At 46.0% G+C, this 17,116-nt stretch overlaps 2 protein-coding genes across 7 annotated transcripts in view; one reads left to right on the forward strand and one right to left on the reverse strand.

The window, feature by feature from the left end:
• The window catches only part of DCLK2 (doublecortin like kinase 2), a 218,733-nt gene extending 205,917 nt beyond the window's left edge, over positions 1-12,816 (forward strand). For 2 of the 6 annotated variants that reach the window (XR_008913112.1, XR_008913113.1), the window contains 3 exons: positions 1,242-1,358; positions 4,230-4,312; positions 6,527-6,665. Coding sequence is in view for 4 of the 6 variants with exons in the window: in XM_056803678.1 (XP_056659656.1) it covers positions 1,242-1,358; positions 6,527-6,757 (348 nt within the window). In the remaining 2 variants the exon portion in view is untranslated. Of the gene's footprint in view, positions 1-1,241; positions 1,359-4,229; positions 4,313-5,215; positions 5,229-6,526 lie in introns of all 6 variants that reach the window. The other 4 variants (XM_056803678.1, XM_056803679.1, XM_056803680.1 and 1 more) reach the window with 3 other exon arrangements.
• Positions 12,817-13,480: 664 nt separating this feature from the next.
• LRBA (LPS responsive beige-like anchor protein) overlaps positions 13,481-17,116 on the reverse strand; it is an 854,371-nt gene continuing 850,735 nt past the window's right edge. The window contains exons 55-56 of the mRNA XM_056803808.1: positions 15,601-15,752; positions 13,481-14,979 (exon numbers count right to left, since the gene is read on the reverse strand). Of these exons, the coding sequence (XP_056659786.1) occupies positions 14,889-14,979; positions 15,601-15,752 (243 nt within the window). The 3' untranslated portion in view covers positions 13,481-14,888. The remainder of the gene's footprint in view (positions 14,980-15,600; positions 15,753-17,116) is intronic.

Below are 17,116 nucleotides of genomic sequence, written 5' to 3' on the forward strand. Positions count from 1 at the left end.
ATAACTGAAGGCAATGCTAAATTTCAGATTCTTTTTTTCCCATCCAAATTCATGTATCTCCAAATCCAACCATGAATGGACTATGGAGCTCAGGTGAATAACCCCACCTTACCCTTGTTGGAGATTGAAAGGTTCTTCCTTCTCATGGAGTATCTCATGGCCTGATCGAGGATGAAAAAAGCATTTCAATTTATGCCTGGAAGATGCTTCTTGAATGTGGGAGGGTTGGCCGGGGATCTCAGTGACCCAGTGGGCTGTCTGACCATTAGTGCTTTCCTCATGCTTGGAATCCAAGGAGGACTGAAGCTGTCATGTTAGCTTAGCCCAGGGCACCATTCTGTCATGCCAGTGCATTTGGATCAGAAACTCTTGGCTGGTATATAGTATTAAGTCATTCTGGACCCGTAGCAATTCTGAGGCCCCTCATATGATTAGCCTCAGCAAATAAATAATTAAGTAAATTATCAATTAAAATGATAAACAGTCAATCTGTTTCATGGTTGAATGCTTGTAAGGGGGGGTGAGTTATGGATTAAATTCTGTTTAATGGGCTTATAAATCTGGGGTCAGGGATTGCCCATGTTCTTGACACCTGAGCTCTCTAGTTCTATTTTCAGAGTGGACAAGGAAAGTGTCTAAAGCCTCAAATAAAAACCTAAATGAATAAATAAAGCAATCAAGCCTCTTAAATTGGAAGGGATCTTAGATGTCTCCCCAGAAGAAGTGTTCTCCTTATAGGATTTGTGCCTGATGGTTACCTGGTCTCTACTTAACTATCACTGACTTGTTGGATGGTTCTGTTTGCTAGGAAAGTTAAGCATATTTCCTTGAACTGAAATCTGCTTCTCTGTAGTAGAAAGAATGCTGACTTGCCCGTGAGCTTCTAATCCAGGCTCTGCCACTTACTCGCTGTGTTTTCCTGGGCTGATCGCTTCCAGTTTCTTATCTGTGAAATGAAGGGGTTGCATCTCTTGACTTTTGATGGCCCCTTCCAGCTCTAGATCCCAAGATCAACCTGTAGGTTGGGCCAAAGGGGTTGAAGAGCAAAGGATGCTTTCTGAATGCTGGTCATGGGCTGGTAGAAGAGAAATAGCCAAGGCAGAAGGGTTTTCCCAGACTTGGGGCCGGACCCTGCTTGACTGGTGGCTTAGATTTCGTACTTAGGACCCAGACAAGTTCATCCTCTGCCTTCCTGTTGGCACCGGGAGCTGGAGAAGTCACTCGTGCCTCTCTTTCCACAGGACGATGCCTCCCAGGAGAATAACATGCAAGCCGAGGTCACAGGTAAACTGAAACAGCACTTTAACAATGCCCTTCCCAAACAGAACAGCACAAACACCGGTGTCTCCGTCATCATGGTAAGTGGGCTAGCCATGACACTTCCCCAGGCAGACCGTGAGCCCATCTCTTGAAATCAATAGGAAAGGGCTCCCAAAGAGTAGTCAGAGCTATAGGTCCCCATGCCCCCTGTGCCAAGGCCAGGACAGCCCTTATCTTTGCTGGTTCACTTCATGAGATTTGCATGTCATATGGTCAGTCCCAGTATTGAGAATGTATACAGTGAACTATGGGGGTCCTGGGGAAATCCCACCAACCTTGAGATACATCTACAGCGAATCCCCAATGGCTCTTCCCTTCCCATAATGGCTCCTGCTCTAGTCTTATGCCAGGCTATCTGGCAGTCCTGCCTCTGCCCTCTTTTTCTGAGATGTTTAGATTCCAGGAAAAGATTCTCTACCAGAGCCTCATGCTGACCCTCAAGATCCTTGGTGGTGCATCCTTGATGATTTGGAATTTAAGATGAAGAGCAATTTAAATGATGAAGATAAAGTAGCCCCAAAATAGTGAAGGCAGGGAGGAAAGTGGCCTGAAGGTGAAGATTTTGGTTTTAGAGAGAATTTTCAGTGGTTTGGGTTTTTTTGCCCAATTATGGTGATACCAGTTTTATTAGCACTGAGCATCCAAAAACTGGAGTTTCTGAGGATTCTACAATTACGGTGTTTTTAAGCCCTTTCAACAACTGTTACTGCCTGAAGTTGTAGCCCTTTCAGCAGACTCCTATCTGTGGGGCTCTCCAGTAGCCCTGATCATCTCATTTAGCTCTTTTTCTTCCCGCACTTGGTTGGTGATCCCTACCCCCATTCCGATGATAGTTTCCAGGCAGTTTCCTTGGCCTCTACAGATTTCTCCAGCTGTTTTATCCTTCCCTCTCAAAGCTCTCATTTTCTTAGAAAAGTCCCTGACCATTCACCCTCTCCTGCCCCCGCTTCTTGGAGGGAAGATGGCCTGGATTAGTATTGACATCCTCATCACAATGAAAATGATTGGTTTAATAGTACGTTGTGGACGACATGGAAACTCCATGTAGAAGCCAGAAACTCTGGCTCATTTGTCTGCCTGTCCAGAGCCCTCTGCCCACTCCCTTCCCCTGCCTTGGACCTCTGTTTTTGTGAGCCCCAGCAGCATTCTGGGTGCCTCATGCAGGTTGTGAAAAGGTCACCTCTTCCCCTTTTCCCTCTCAGCCTCATCAGTCCTTTGAAGCTGGCCCCTTGGGTTCCTTCGTTTGCTTGGCAGCCCTCTGAGCTCTCTCAGCTCAGAGCTAAATCACAGCAGTAGAAGCTGGAGGCTGTTTTCCTTCTGGAAAAAGTCGGAGCCCTCTGACATGCCTCAGGTCTATTTGGGGATGTGGGGCCAAAGCAAAGGGAGGGTTTATCCGATCTTGGCTTTTGTGATCCTTTAGCTGCCTTCAGCTAAAAAGCCTGAGAAAATAAGTAACTAGAAGGCTGCCATGGAACTGTGGCTTGACAGCTTTGAAGAGAACCATCTTGGCTTAACCAACAGCAGGAGCCCATTACCCAGTGATTCTGTTACATTCCACTTAGAGCGTCAAGCCTTGTTCTGTAATGTCAGGAGAAGGCAGAGCCCTTCCACGTTCACCCACGCCAGGCAGATGTGGGGGGAAGCGGGAGCAGCAGTCATGGTGAGCCGGCATTCTAGACATTGAAGGCAAACCCTCGAGGTAGGAGTGGTCTTGCTAATTGAACTCGGGGCTCAGAGCATTCCGAAGAGGGGAACCCCTTTATGAAGCTGTCGTTTACACTCTGGAAAATCCAAGGGCATGGCTTAAGTCATTCTCTATCTCAGTGGCAAGGATAGGAATAGATGCTGGAGGCTCGACTGCTGCTTCCTTTACAGAAAACAGGGTTTCTTGACCTCTAGTCTAGTCCAGGGCAGACATCTCCCTGAAACAGTCTGGATTTGTGCAGATAACAGTATTCTAATCTCAGATGGATTGGAAACAGCGCTCCCACCCTCACTGAGCGGCACACTGCTCCTCGGCTACCTTTCAGAGCAGGGACTGTGCACACATGAAACGCACCATCGCTTGGGGCTGCTTGGGAATGCCCAGGTGTTCTGGAAAAAGCTGTGTGTGTGCCTGTGACTTGTGTCAGCTCATTGGCAAGAGCCTGTCTAACCCCGTATTCCCTACACAACTTTGCACATCATTGGCAAGTCAGTGCCAAATGCAAATGGCAGGAGGAGGGCAGTGATTTGGCCCCTACTGATTTTCATTCATTCATTTAAGGAGTTGTGCTTCTCCTTCCTCTTCTCCCCCCACAAAACAACTGCAACAAAACCCCTCGGGGCCCAGCTTAGCAGACTCTTCACTGGGGGGTTAGAACCTTCCTCTGGGGCTGGGGCACAGTTGTGTGGTGGAAGCAAACACTGCTTTTTTGTTGTTTCCTGTCATTCTCATCACCAATTAATACGGACTGTCTGTTCTTTTTTTGGGATCAATTTTTGAAATCCTCTTGTAATTATAGTGGAAATGAGCTATAATTATGTATGGAATGATGGAGTGTTTGAAGGTTTCCCAAACTCTTTCCCCGTGACCCTGGGGGAGACCTTCTGGCTCATTCTAAATTAGGAAACAGCACCAATGGGGAAGACACCGAAGGTTTCCTTCCAGCAATGAATCTCTGAATAGCGAGCAAGGCTGGAGTTTGCCTATTTGAGGTTCCATGACAGGGGAAGAGTTCATGAGCATATCGGGGAGGTTGAGGGAAGCCCCAGCCTGTTGGCCTTCAGAGATTTGCCCACGGCTTCTCATGGAGTCTGGTCAGTGCTCGTGCCCAGAGACCGCATCAGGACGATTGAGGAATGTTGCATTTGCTCCCAGAGCTAACAGGAAAGGAGGTTGATGATTTTATTTACATTTTATTTGACAGTTTGATTTGACAGTTTGAGAGGGCCTTCAGAGCTCCATTCTTTATCCTGTTGAGACTGAGGATAAACCTGAAGCAGAATCCTGGTATTAAAAATGCTACGCTTAATAAGAGCAGTTCCTAATGCACAGCCCTTCTTCAGTCTGCATGCTACTCGGATTTCTGCCACATTCCAGTGCTTAGCTTCTTACTGGTGTGGGCTTTTCTGGTTCTTTCACATCCTGACGTCCTGCTCACCGATGAAGCGTAGTCAAAGAAAAGAGGGTCCTTGTGATCACACTTCTCCGCCAAGTGAAAAGCTAGATGGGGCAGGGGAGGGATTCAAAGGGCTTCCGCCCCCAAACTCCCCCCAGACCCTTTTTAGAAGGGGTGGGACAAAGAGTTAATGATGGCCCCAGCCTCAGAAAGAACAACATCCCCGTGACAGGTTGGGGGTTTCTGTTTTCAAATACATTTCTTTTATCTAAAAAAAATGTTTCTTAGGCAGATATTGTAACCATGGCCCAGGGCAAGGAAAATCAATTTCTGAGAACAGGATTTTGAGGTCAGACGAGGGGCTTGAATTCCCTAAGTGGGAGCTGCCCATTAGCCATTGGACAGCATTTTTCTGGGTCACTGGTAGGTCCTGCCAGGCAGCCCTTTCCCATGGAAGTCCCAGGGGGCTTGAGGTTGGGACGGGCCACTTCTACATTGGGGTGAGTCCCAGACTCAGTGAAATGGAGGTGAGGCCATCCTGTGGTCGGGATGGGGATATGCAGTGACAAGCCCAGCTCACTACTGCTGTCCTAACAACAGCGGCTCAGGCGAAAGGGGATGCCTCTGCCCAGAATCCTGTTTCTATTTAAGGGGGACATGGGGGTGGAGATACCATAATTTAAAATGTTTGATTGGTGTTGGTTCTGTTGAAAGTAAGTCCAGTTTCTGTCCCTTGCTTCCTTCCTACCTTCCTTCTTCCTCCTCCACCGCCTGCATTGCTTTCCTCTGACTAGGTCCAAGGCAACGGTACGTACTAACTGCAACGCTTTGTTCTGCTGCGCACACATGTGGTGGTCTAATTTACAGGAGGAGACCAGGAGAAACAACTCTGGCTTTACTGGGTTTCCCTCTGTGGTGGGAATTTGGGAAAAGGGGGCTCTCGGGGCTGAATAACAAGGCCTCACAGCAAGACTGGTCTAGACACCAGCTTTTTACTGTCTCTGGCGCTGTCCCTCTTTAGAGGTGTGGCTTTGGGCAAAATATCGAACCTCTCTGGCCTTTGGCCTTCCCCGCGGCTAAACTAAGAGGGCTGGACTAGCTAATTCCAGTTGTCTTCCTCAATACTGTTGCCTAGGATGCCCGGCGCCTGTGAAGGAGGGAAGCGTTTCTGTCTTCTCTGAATCTTTCCTTCATAGATTTTCCCCAAGAAATCACAGACGTTTTGGGTGGAAAAGACCTCATCCTCATGGGTAGATCTCTCCCCAACCTCCGGACTTTGAGGGGTTGGGTAAATGGAGGAACGGAGAGCTGGATGTAGTGTTCCGACCTTAGCAGCTCTGGCTCCATTGATTCGGATTCTCTCTCCAGCTTCTGCTCTGGAGGAGCCTAGATTCTCATTTATTCCAGTTTCAGCAGCGCCTTGCACTTGCTTGTGTAGTAGAGAGAAATCTGAGGCCGGCACACAGAAACGAGGGCAGAATGAGAAAGGTGGAACAGTAGAACGGCCTCGCCACGAGGGACTGGGACACACTGCAGGCAGCCGTTCTCAGGGTTCCACCCCGCCTCCTTTGGGGAACAAGAGAGCTCTTTAAAGACTTTTAACAGGGATCAAGCTGTTTTATAGAGTAAATGCTAGGAGAGACCCTGGAGATGGCTGAGGGGCCAGAAGTCCCAGTTTCTCTGACTCCCAGTCCAGCGCTTCTCTGCCAGTCTCTGGTGACCATCCATCTAGCCGAGGGGGGAGGCTTCCTTATTTGGCCATTGGCCCCGGAGCAGCCCTTCATGACACTGCAGAGTGAGAGCTTCCTTTCTCCCATCAAGAAATCCCTTTCCTTGGGCAGGGAAAAATGAGGTCCACGGGGTTAGGCTGCAGAGGACTCTGCTGGAATCTTGGCTCCGGGCACAGGCTAAGTGCCGTAGAGCAGAATTGAGCTGGCCTGGCCTGGCCCTGGAGGCGTTTCTGTGGGGAAGAAAGCCCAGAGCTGTTTCTCCTGGTCTGTTCCGGTGGCTAGTGCATGCTCCCGTGTGTTGTTTGGTGTTTGAATAATGATCCTGACGTAGGTGGTGGGCTTACCTGATTGTTCTTGTGCTATTTCCATCCGCAGAACACAGCTCTAGATAAAGAGGGTCAGATTTTCTGCAGCAAGCACTGTCAAGATGCCAGCAGGGCGGGGATGGAGCAAACTTCTCCCATTCCTTCTCTTGCCGAGGAGCCTCCCGTGCCCGAGCCTGCAGACCTCCATCCCTTTGCTTCTCTGGAGACACCTAGCTCCCCCAGCCCTCCTGCAGCCGCCGGCGGAGAACGGGCTGGGTCCTGGCGGCGCCTCCGTGACTGACACTCCGCCGGACCAACCGCCGCATCTGGGGATGTTGGGAAGCCCAGGCTTTCCCCTCCCGAGCCCTTTCCTCTCTCCCTGTCGTGGCCTGGGTGGAAGTTTGTCACCCTGGGGAATCGGGGCAATTGTTGGAGAGCGCTAAGGCTTGTGGGACACTTTTGGAGCTCTGGCATCTGCCTTAAGCATGCTGTGGTGTGGACTTCGGACAAACACATTTGGGCTCTTTTTTTAAACTTCATATTTACTGTTTAATGAGCACTTCGACCCTCTCCCTTATCCCCTCCTGTAATTTTCTGAAGCATTTTTCAGCAGACCCTTTGGAGGATGCTTTCCTTTCTTTGAACAGCCAGAACTCGGCTACACAGAAGGATTTTTCTCTCAGAGACAAAACCTTTTCATTTGCTCCTTAGCTCACTGGCCCAGCCAGTCTTGCTGAAGGGACACATTGGTGCGTAGAAAAGGCGAGCACCCGAAAGGGAGAAGAAACAGTCTTTGGACCCCCCTTCCAAAAGCTGGGCTTGGAGGAGAGGGGACGGTAATGGAGAGCACAGACCACGTGGCTTATGAAACCCCTGGCTATTTATTTGTTCAAAGATGAGGAGAAATGGCCTTCCTTTCCTACCTGTTCTGTCCTCTTCCCAAGCTGAATGCCCAGGCCCTGTTAGGGAGATGACTCCTCAGTAGATCTTTGGTCTTCTGAATGGCAGACTGGCCTGGTGCCCAGTCAGTGGGGTCTGGGGTTGTTTGCCCTTCTGCTGAAAGGAGACACAGAGAAGATGGCAGTTGAGTTGCTCCAGGTGGCCATATCTTCTTCCAGCATCCTGCTGCTGGAGTCTGGCAGGGCCGGGAAGGAGCCCTGAGGTGAGAAGCCTTGATCGTCCTGCCGCCTCCAGGACGCCTTCCTCTCTCTTCCTCTGCTGGTTTCAATAATGTACCTAATTCACAGACTTGGTTTACCTGCTCATCTTTCACAAGCGGGGCCTGTGGGATTCCTTCTGACTTCATGTTGAGTTTGCATTCTGCTTAGCAGTGTTAACAGACCTACAATAAACTTTTTCTTGATGAGCAAATGATCACTGGTTGGAGGGAGGGAAGAGCCAGAGTAAGGGAGAGAGCCCCATCACAGCCTTTTTTGGAGGACTCCGACTCACTTCTGTTTCTTTGAGCCAGTTTTAGCAGGTCAGCGCCGCTTTGGGACAGGCCCCAGATTGGGAGGCTCAAGAAGCCACGTGGGGACGGCTCCCCATCTTAAAGACTGAAGGAAGGGAAGGAGGAGGCATTTGTATCACTGTCTCCATGGAACTTTAAGAACTCATGGACAGAGAAAGGTAGACTATAAATAGTAGCGGCACGAGGGCCCAGAGCTTAGAGGGGGGCTGGGAAGTTCTGAAGTTAGGTTTAGAGATGGCTTATCATCCTAGAAACCCAAATCTGAGCCTTGGCTCGTTCTTGGCTGGCTAAGCTTCCGTTCACTGGGATCCTGGTTCCCAAGTTCCGCTACTGATTCGCCTCAAGGCCATTTGCACCCTCCCTTTTTCCATTTCTGTAAAAGGACGATAAAATGCGTTTGCTTTGTGCTAAAGGCTAGTTAGTGATCTAGATCCAGAGAGAGAGGCTTTGTAGGGAAAGGTGGGAAACGACTCCCCAAAACCAGTGAGTGAAACTTTCATGTTGGACATCTTTGCCAAACCAGCCTGGCTTCTGATGAGAATGGGACGATGCCGTAAGCACATGAGCATGGCATTTAACAGAATGTTTCAAAGTATGACTCGGATCACAGTCCTGATGAGGGGATCCCCACCGATGGCCCGATGCCATCTCGGTGAAGCCCGCAGGGCGCTGTCCTCGCACCTGTTCTGTTGGACCTTGCTACTAATGATTTCTAGGAAGACATGCAAAGCCTGCTGATGAAATCTGTGGGAAACAGGAAGCTGGGCTGGGCAGTGAACGAGTGCATTATGGGGAGACAGACTTCAGAGGCTACCTAGTTTAACCCCTTCACTTTACAGATGAGGAAACTGAGACCCGTGGAGGTTAAGTGGCTGCGAGGATGGAAAGGAAATGAAACTAAATTTGAAGGTGACAATCAAGCTCCAAAACAATCTTGACAAGATGACAAGACTGGAATAAATGACAAGGGGGGGAGGGGGGTCATGTAATATTGTACATCTAGTTTTTTAAAAATATCAAATGTACCGATACAGAATGAGAAGAATCTAGAATGGTTAACGGTTGTTGTAAAAAAAAAATCAAGCAGTTGTAACATGCACTATGAAAAGAAAGCCCCACAATTTAATCTTTGGTTCTATTCATGGGAGTGTAGTAGTGTATCATTATACTTACTCTAGTCAGACCATGCCTGGCATGCGGATGCTCACAAGCCCCAGGAGGACAAGCAGGGTGGCTGGCTCACTCGAAGAATGGCTTGGAGCAGCTGATGTTAGGGGGGGACACGGTACGTTCAGCTTTTGGAGGACTGCCAGACTGACAAAAGGAGACTGCACTCGGCAGTGACAAGAAGGCAGGTTTGGGTTCAGTAGCAGGAAGAACAACTCTCCCCATTCATGAAAATTGGACAGAAGCAGAATAGGCTGCCTTGGGATGTAGCGAGCTCCCCACCAAGAGGCTAGACGTCAGAGCGACTCCAGAGGGCATCATGGGAATGGATGGAAGGTTGGATTAAATGGCCCTTCAAGTCCCTCCCAACTCTTTAGCTTCCAAGGCATTAAAATTTCTGAGCAAGCATTTATTTCTTAAGCCCCCTCCGGTTTGTAATCTGGCAAGTGAAGAGTTCATTCTCCAAAGATGCGGCCCATTTTTTCATTCTCTGCTTAATATTATTACTAACACATCCTGGTGTGAGAGCTCTGTGTTCTCGGTGAGTTATTGTGCTGGATGGAGAAGGGGCTGCTCTGGCAAAGCTCTTTGGTGAGCGATTCTTCCTCAAGCCATGCAAGAAAACCAAATGCCTAAGAAACGGCAGATTTGCCCAGGGAGGAGAAGCGAGCCCAAGACAAGCAGTGGGAAAAGGAGCAGAGTGGTTTTGCCATCTCAGGTCGGCTGTTTTGTTTGTTGAAAGTTTAAGGACCATGAACACTTGTTGATATGGAGAAAGGAGGAAGGAGACTGAATAAGAAGCCAAGAGAGCCCGTTTTTCCTGATCTGGACTTCTTGAGGGATGACTGGCTGTTGTGACAATCTGTTTTCTTGAAAGGACTAAAGATACCAGTACAAGATCTGATCTCACACACGGTAGGCCCAGGCCACAGAGACTTGATACCATTTGCAGGAGCTGGCATCTCCTAGTTTGTGGGATACTCCGTTCCTTTCTATGCACACTGCACCCTTCTGATGCTCGTCCCTCTCATGCTAGCAAGGCCTGGCAAGTCATCCCCAGTGTCCCTGGCGGCTCTGACCGGCATTCTAGACACCAAGATCGGTCCTATCATCAGATTCAATTTTGCTACTGATTTTTCACCTTTAGTAAACTAAGAAGAGAAAGCAGGAATGGCTTTCTCTGGTTCCAGGTACATTTTCCCCTCGGGAGTATTGACATTTGCTATTTCCCAGAGGATTTCTTTCCTCGCACCTGCTGCCCATGAAGCGCACAACACGAAATGGAAGAAATGCTATCAAGGAGGATCTTCTTAGTGAAGCGATCAATGTGAGGAAGCCACGGCCACTATTTGAAGGAAGGAAGTGTTGTATAGACATGGCAGGTAGCTTTTAATGTGTTTCAATAGGATTAGTGTAAGGCGTGTTTGATGTCTATAAGTATAGGTGGGTCTGCCATGATTCTTATTGGGGTCTTGGAGCTGCCCTGGGAATGGGGTTTCTTAACCTCTTTTGGGTGGATCCTGGATCCTTTTGGCAGTCTGGTGAAACCTGTGGGCCCTTTTTTAGAATAATGTTTTAAAATACATAAAAACAAAATACGTAGGATTACCAAGGAAAGAAATTGTAGTGAGATAGGAGTTGTTTTTCCCCCCAGCAAAGCTCAGGACCACTTCTTCACTCAATCCACAGCGCCCAAGGTCAAGTATTCCCAGGAGGCTGGCTGTCCTCAGATGTAGCTACTAGCCCACCCTGCTGGGGAATCCTTTATATGCCTACATCTACATATGACCATATGCATATAAATATGTACATAAACATCTCTGTGAAGTGAAGAGGAGGATCCTGGCTGTATACTGGAAGAAGGGACATTCCTGAATTTGGAAGAAGTCTGGATTAATCCTGAAGGACTCCATAATTAAAATGCAGCTGATTATAGAGAGGTACTGGAGACAAGAAGAGCAAGGAATGACTCCCGTGTTACAAGATTCAACGCCAAAGATAAAGCAGAGTGGCAAAAATACTGGAGAAGCGTGCAGCGTGATAAAAGAGATTGCAAAGGAAAAGGAGCAGCAGGGCCCAAACACAGTATTCTTTCCTAGGGGAAATAGTGTTGAGAAGAGATGCAGTGGCCTTGAATGACTCATCAATGCAGACTCTAAAACAACGGACTGATTAATCTTTTTAAAACATCTTGCTTGTGATACTTGTCTTGCATAATTCCCAAGCTTTCTGGAAATCATAACAAGAAGAGGATTTTGGGAAGTGTCAACCAAAATCAAAAGAAATCAAAGAAATACCTCCTGGCTAGGAAGAGAATTAGTGGATTGGACCTATACATGGGGTGGAAGGCAGAGCTAATCATTAGTGGGAGCAAAAAAGTGACTTAAAAGGATAAAGGGCCATTGACAGGAAGTTCATCTCTGGTAAACACAGCAACAGGATCTGGCGACAAATTTCTGCTCTGATTTCATATCCCAAATGATAGAACTACCATGCTTTCATAATTAAATGACTGTTCATGGGAGTCAGCTGGTGATTCATTCTCACTTCTATTTGTATTCACTTACATTCTTTCTCTTTAGAAAATCTGAAACTGAATAGTTGCTGGGAAGAGCAAGAAGTGGAAGAGGGAGTTCACATTCTGCCCGCTATTCCACATGGGCTTGTTGTAAACAGCGTGCCTATTATTGGGCATCATTCGGGGTTAGAGTACACCTAGAGTGGGATCACCTGGACACGCTGGCAGGACGGGAATACGAGCCTTGGAGATTTACGGTGCTCTGACGTCGAGTAGCATTCTGCGCAGAAGCTGGCCTGGGTGCACGCTGTGGACTGTCCTAGAGATGTGTCTGTGGGGTTTTTAATAAATAGGTTAATTCTTAGTGACTTGTCTTGTGTAGAGCTGGCTTATGATATTCTTTCTGTTGTTCTCAATGAAAAACAAGAACTTCTTTTCTGCCATGGGCCATTATGGAATTCTAGTCACACCAACCCTAGTGTATGTCTGTCAGGTTTCATTTCACCCACGTTCTCTTAAACCTTTCCCCCTTGAGAACTGGCTGCACTTCTTAAAACAGCAGAACTCTGGGACTGGCGTAGGACCCTTTAAATCAGTGGTTCTCGACCTTTCTAATGCCGTGACCCCGCGATACAGTTTCTCATGTTGCGGTGACCCCAAACCAAAAACTTATTTTGGTGGCTACTTCAAAACTGTAATGTTGCTACAGTTATGATTCGGAATGTAAATACCTGATAGGCATTATGTATTCTCATTGCTACAAATTGAGAGGTTGAGAACCGCTGCTTTAAATGAGGATAAAGCATGATCAGAAGGAAAATCTGATGTTTCTTAATGCCATCCATGCCTTACCAAATGAGCAATTCTTTTGACCTTTACGGGTCACTGTTCCCGGGGACGCATTTCTTTAGGCCATCCAGTCTTTCATACTTCCTCACAGTAGCACCTCAACTTTACCCTGTTTTTGAAAATGTTTCAACCCTTGCTTGCATTTAGTAGGTTCAAAATGAGTTTTCTGACATGAATTTTTGAGCTAAAATTAGCAAATGGCCAATTCTCTTTTAGACATGGCTTTAAGTGGAAGTCAGTTTGCAAGGATACCAATCATGTTGTTTCTTTGAAGTGCTATTTTACTTCTGTATCAGCTTTCCTAACTATGGGACATATATTTGAAAAAAGAATAAAGGAACCAAGATGGCCCTGATTATTAAGGCTAATCTGTTTGACTAGATATGCCCAAAGATTCTTCATGGTGCATTAAACATAAGGTTATCTGGCATGTCTGGGGCAGAGAAATGAACTCTTTTGCTTCTACTATTACATGGATATCATATCCATGACATACCAAGCTGAAAAAGTTTTCTAGTTAATGGCCATTTGGTGGCTTGTTGATCTATGATGTCTTTTTTTTTTTTACCCTTACCTTCCGTCTTAGAATCAATACTGTGTTTTGGTTCCAAGGCAGACTAGGACTAGGCAATGGGGGTCACACAGCTAGGAAGTGTCTGAGGCCAAATTTGAACCCAGGACCTCCTGTCTCTGGGCCTGACTCTTAATCCACTGAACCACCCAGTTGCCCTCTCTATAAAATTCCTTACTGATATGGTTTTGGAAAACAGGGATGCAGCTGTCTCATTTGGGAAAGATCCTCTAAAGGTAAGTCATTCACAGACAGGATCAGAAAGCCTTTCTCCTTGGTTTTTGCTCACACATAGGAAAACATCAAGGTTTGGCCACAGTTCAGTTCAGTTGAACAAACAGGACCCAGAACACTGTGGGCGACACCCCTTTCAAAGGTAATTGTGGAATGGTATTTAAGAGGAGCCAGCTAGGGAGGTGGGAGAGCACTGAAGACACCCTTGGCAGGATTTCAATTTCAAATTCTATTTTATTCAATTCTTCACTCAGTGTTTTCTCATTCCAAATCTTTGCTTTAGAGAATAGTTGAATTTTTAGAAAAATGAGACCTACTGAGTAGGCAGCAAGAGAAATAGATATGGAATGTCAGTTTCCACTCCAAGATCACCACATACAAAGAAGTTATTTATGCAATACAGACTTACAAAACAATACAGTCCTTTTCACAAATATGTTCACAGAATTCTGCACAGCAATCTGGTAGAAAAGTAGAATCAATTATGCAACACCAAAATAACTTATTATTCCTTAGTATAAATCGCGGTTCATTTCCTAAGGGGATGTAGAGAAAATTTAATGACATAGTTGAACTGGATGCAAAGAGGAAGTAAAAAGTGTGTTGCCAAGTGCAGCACATGGGCAGATGACTGTGCTCTAGAATCATGGAGGGGCTCCTGTTCTAAAAGTTGGGGAGGGACGGACAAGGGGATAGAAAAGCTGCTTGCAAACCTGGAGCTTCTGCACAGGGGAAGGAGGAAAGGGAAGGGAAGGCTCTGACCCATGGTCGGCCTCAGTGCTTTCACAGTCAAAACAGGAGAAGTGTGCTTTGGTACCTGCATTAAATTCCAAAGTAGAAGAGATTGCGAGTCTAAGGACATTTCCATCTTCTCAGGTTGGTGTGCTCTAAAAGATTTCAGGTAAAAATTAGACATATGCCACACCTGCTCTGGGGCCAATACTGACCCTAGTCAGTGATGATTTCTTGCTCTTGACCATTCAACAAGGCAAAAGCTTTCAAAAGTCACCCCCAGAAACCTAATCATCTAGACCTAGAAACATGCTTGAATAGCAGTGGAAATAGTTCATCATCAAATTTTAAATTACAATGATCATAATTTAAACATTACTATTTAAATTCCAGAAACTTCAGTGCTCAAGAAATACAATCATTTGGAAGTAACGAGACACAAAGTCTAGTACAGGTAGCACAGATTAAAATCCCCACACCCCAGCATTATAACTCACTTCCCTATTGTTAAAATCATAGTTTTCAAGATTACAGATAGAGCTTTAAATGGGGAAATTCATGTCTTCATAATGTAGCTATAATAGTCACCTAACTCACTTTATTGTAGATTCTATAATAGGTGAAAATAGACTTCTAATTATGACTAAAAATATAGATTTTGTAACTAGAGAACCCAGCAGCACATTTTCTGCTTCTCTGCCCTTCCCCCACAAAAGTCAAGCAAGGTCTACAAAAATAGCAATTAATTTTAAAAAATATTTTGCTTTTTGAGCAAATTTAAGTTACATTCAGGTGTAATAGCTATTTAGAAGAGAACAGTGCTATGGCAGGTCACTGCTTTCTACGTCGGAAGTCTTGTCACCAGAGCTCGTTCTAGCCCATTTCCAGTCTCAGTATCGGGTTTGGTATTCATGATGCCATCGGTTAAAGTCATTGTGGAAAACCACTATGCTTCCAGACGCCATGCCAGTCATGACACACCTGGGAAAAGCAGGAAGGTAGTTAGATGTGAATCGCTCAATTTCTTGGCATTTGTCAAAACCACCCATTTGGAGGCCAGAAAGTCAAATGCTCATGGAAAACCCATCCATGGCTGCACAGGCTGGTAAGCAGCAGTTTTAGGATTTGAACCCAAACAGCTTCTGGGGGGACTGAGGGGGTGGCATCTCTTTCCCATTCACTGCTAGGGCAGAAGAGCCCCAGGGCCTCTGAATTGAGGAGTCTGCCTAATTCTAAAAAAGGGCTTCTTCACGGAGAAGCAACGGCCCTGCCCAGCATCAGCTGGTGTGAGTCGTTTGACAGGGCAGTGGAAGAAATCATGCTAAGTCCTAGCTGGAGCCAATAAAGCTCCCGAGTTGACAGTAACAAAGCAAACAAGCAAATCCCCAAACTAAAGCCACCGGAAGGCAGGCCTGCCAGCAGACCGATGGGGTTTGTGGCTCAGCTGGATTCCCCTGGAGGAAAGCTCATTCCACTCCATTTTCCATGCTGGGCTTTGGAAACCAGCGAAGGGCACAACGTGGAACTGAATAAGTCTGAATAATGTAACGATTCATCAGAATGAGTTCCATGGTAACGCTTATTAATATGTCCGTTTTTTACCTCTGATCGTAAGACAATGCCATGGACCGAATTCCAGCATCACAGCCGGGGTAAGCAAAGAGCTGTCTGAGGTCGCACACCTGCCACACCATGACAACTCCATTATCTCCTCCTGTGAGCAAATACTGGCCATCCCGGCTTAGCTGGATCGCCTGAGGGTACATGAGGATGTCAGCGTTAGAAATATAGTAAGTATAGCTCTTGCCTCATCTTTAGATGACTAATAAGAATAGTCACCTATTGTAATTATCCAATAAATGCATTAATATAGAGCATCTATGTTGTGGACACACGGTGCCAAGTGCTTTACAGAGATCTCATTTGAGCCTTGCCACAACCCTGGAGATGGTTATTATTATCCTCATTGTACAGATGAGAAAACTGAGGCAAAGGTAAACTCAGGGTCATACCGATAGTCATGCCTAAGGCCAGATCTTTGAACTCAGGTTTTGACTCCAAATCCAGCGCTCTATCTACTGAGCCATCAAGCTGCCTACTATAACTCATCTGCAAAATTCCTTCTGCTGCAACACAGTTGTAGAATCTTATAATCTATCTTGTCCAGCTTCTCCGTTTTACTGATGAACAAATTTAGTTCCCTCATTAGAAAAGGACTCTAAGCTGAAATCCCAGAGTATTCCTAAGAGTAGGGACTCCTCCCCTCCTTAATTCCTGTCTGTCAAAGTTCAAAACCCTAAGCCTATGCCAGAGCTCTGAATCCTGGCCCTGGTCCAGCCGGGTCTGCTTATTGTCTGGCTTGGGTGGCCGTACGAAAGGGCCAGTCGTGTAATACCTTTCCTCCCCTCTTCCTCCCTCAAAGCCATCCTTAGCATATATGGCAGTCATTTTTCTTGCATGTTCTAATGTTGCTATTTCTTTAAATAACCTATTTAGAATGGGCTGGCAAGGGAACAGCTCAGATTCGGTGTTTGTACACCGAGAGGAGGGATGGAAAATTGCACTCGCTGTGTGGCTGTTAATTTGAGCCTCTGATTGAATACATGACAAAGCACAGACTTCCCTGGCACTTAAAAAAAAAGAAAAAGAAAAAAGCCATGCTCCTCCTTTAAGGCATACAATCTGAATGTCCTAAACATCCCAAACTAGGAAGTTTACTGTAGTCATAGGAAAGAAAACCGTGAAAGAACTACAGTTTGCCCTTTGAAAAAATGAGATGCACTACTTAGCTAGGAAAGAATAGTAAACTCTTGTTTACATTAAAACTCTTGTTTTAATTATTGAACCATATTCTTAAAAAAAAAAAAGAATCCATTATAAATAATAGTAAGATGGACTGCTAATAGTGTATCCTCTAGCCAGATCTCTTAAACAAAATGCAAATATGAAAATTTTTTCTTTAGAAAGAAATAGCCTTTTCCTTCATCTTGCAAATGGCAATCTCTTGAGGCTTTTTGGAAATTGCAGTGAGTACCGTGACAAATAATTATTTGCTACACTTATAAAATTCTGCTGATAAAAATCCATTAACCTTCTGGTTATGGTTCACTTGAGTTTT

This window comes from Monodelphis domestica, chromosome 6, assembly GCF_027887165.1.
Source record: "Monodelphis domestica isolate mMonDom1 chromosome 6, mMonDom1.pri, whole genome shotgun sequence".
NCBI classification, from domain to species: domain Eukaryota; kingdom Metazoa; phylum Chordata; class Mammalia; order Didelphimorphia; family Didelphidae; genus Monodelphis; species Monodelphis domestica.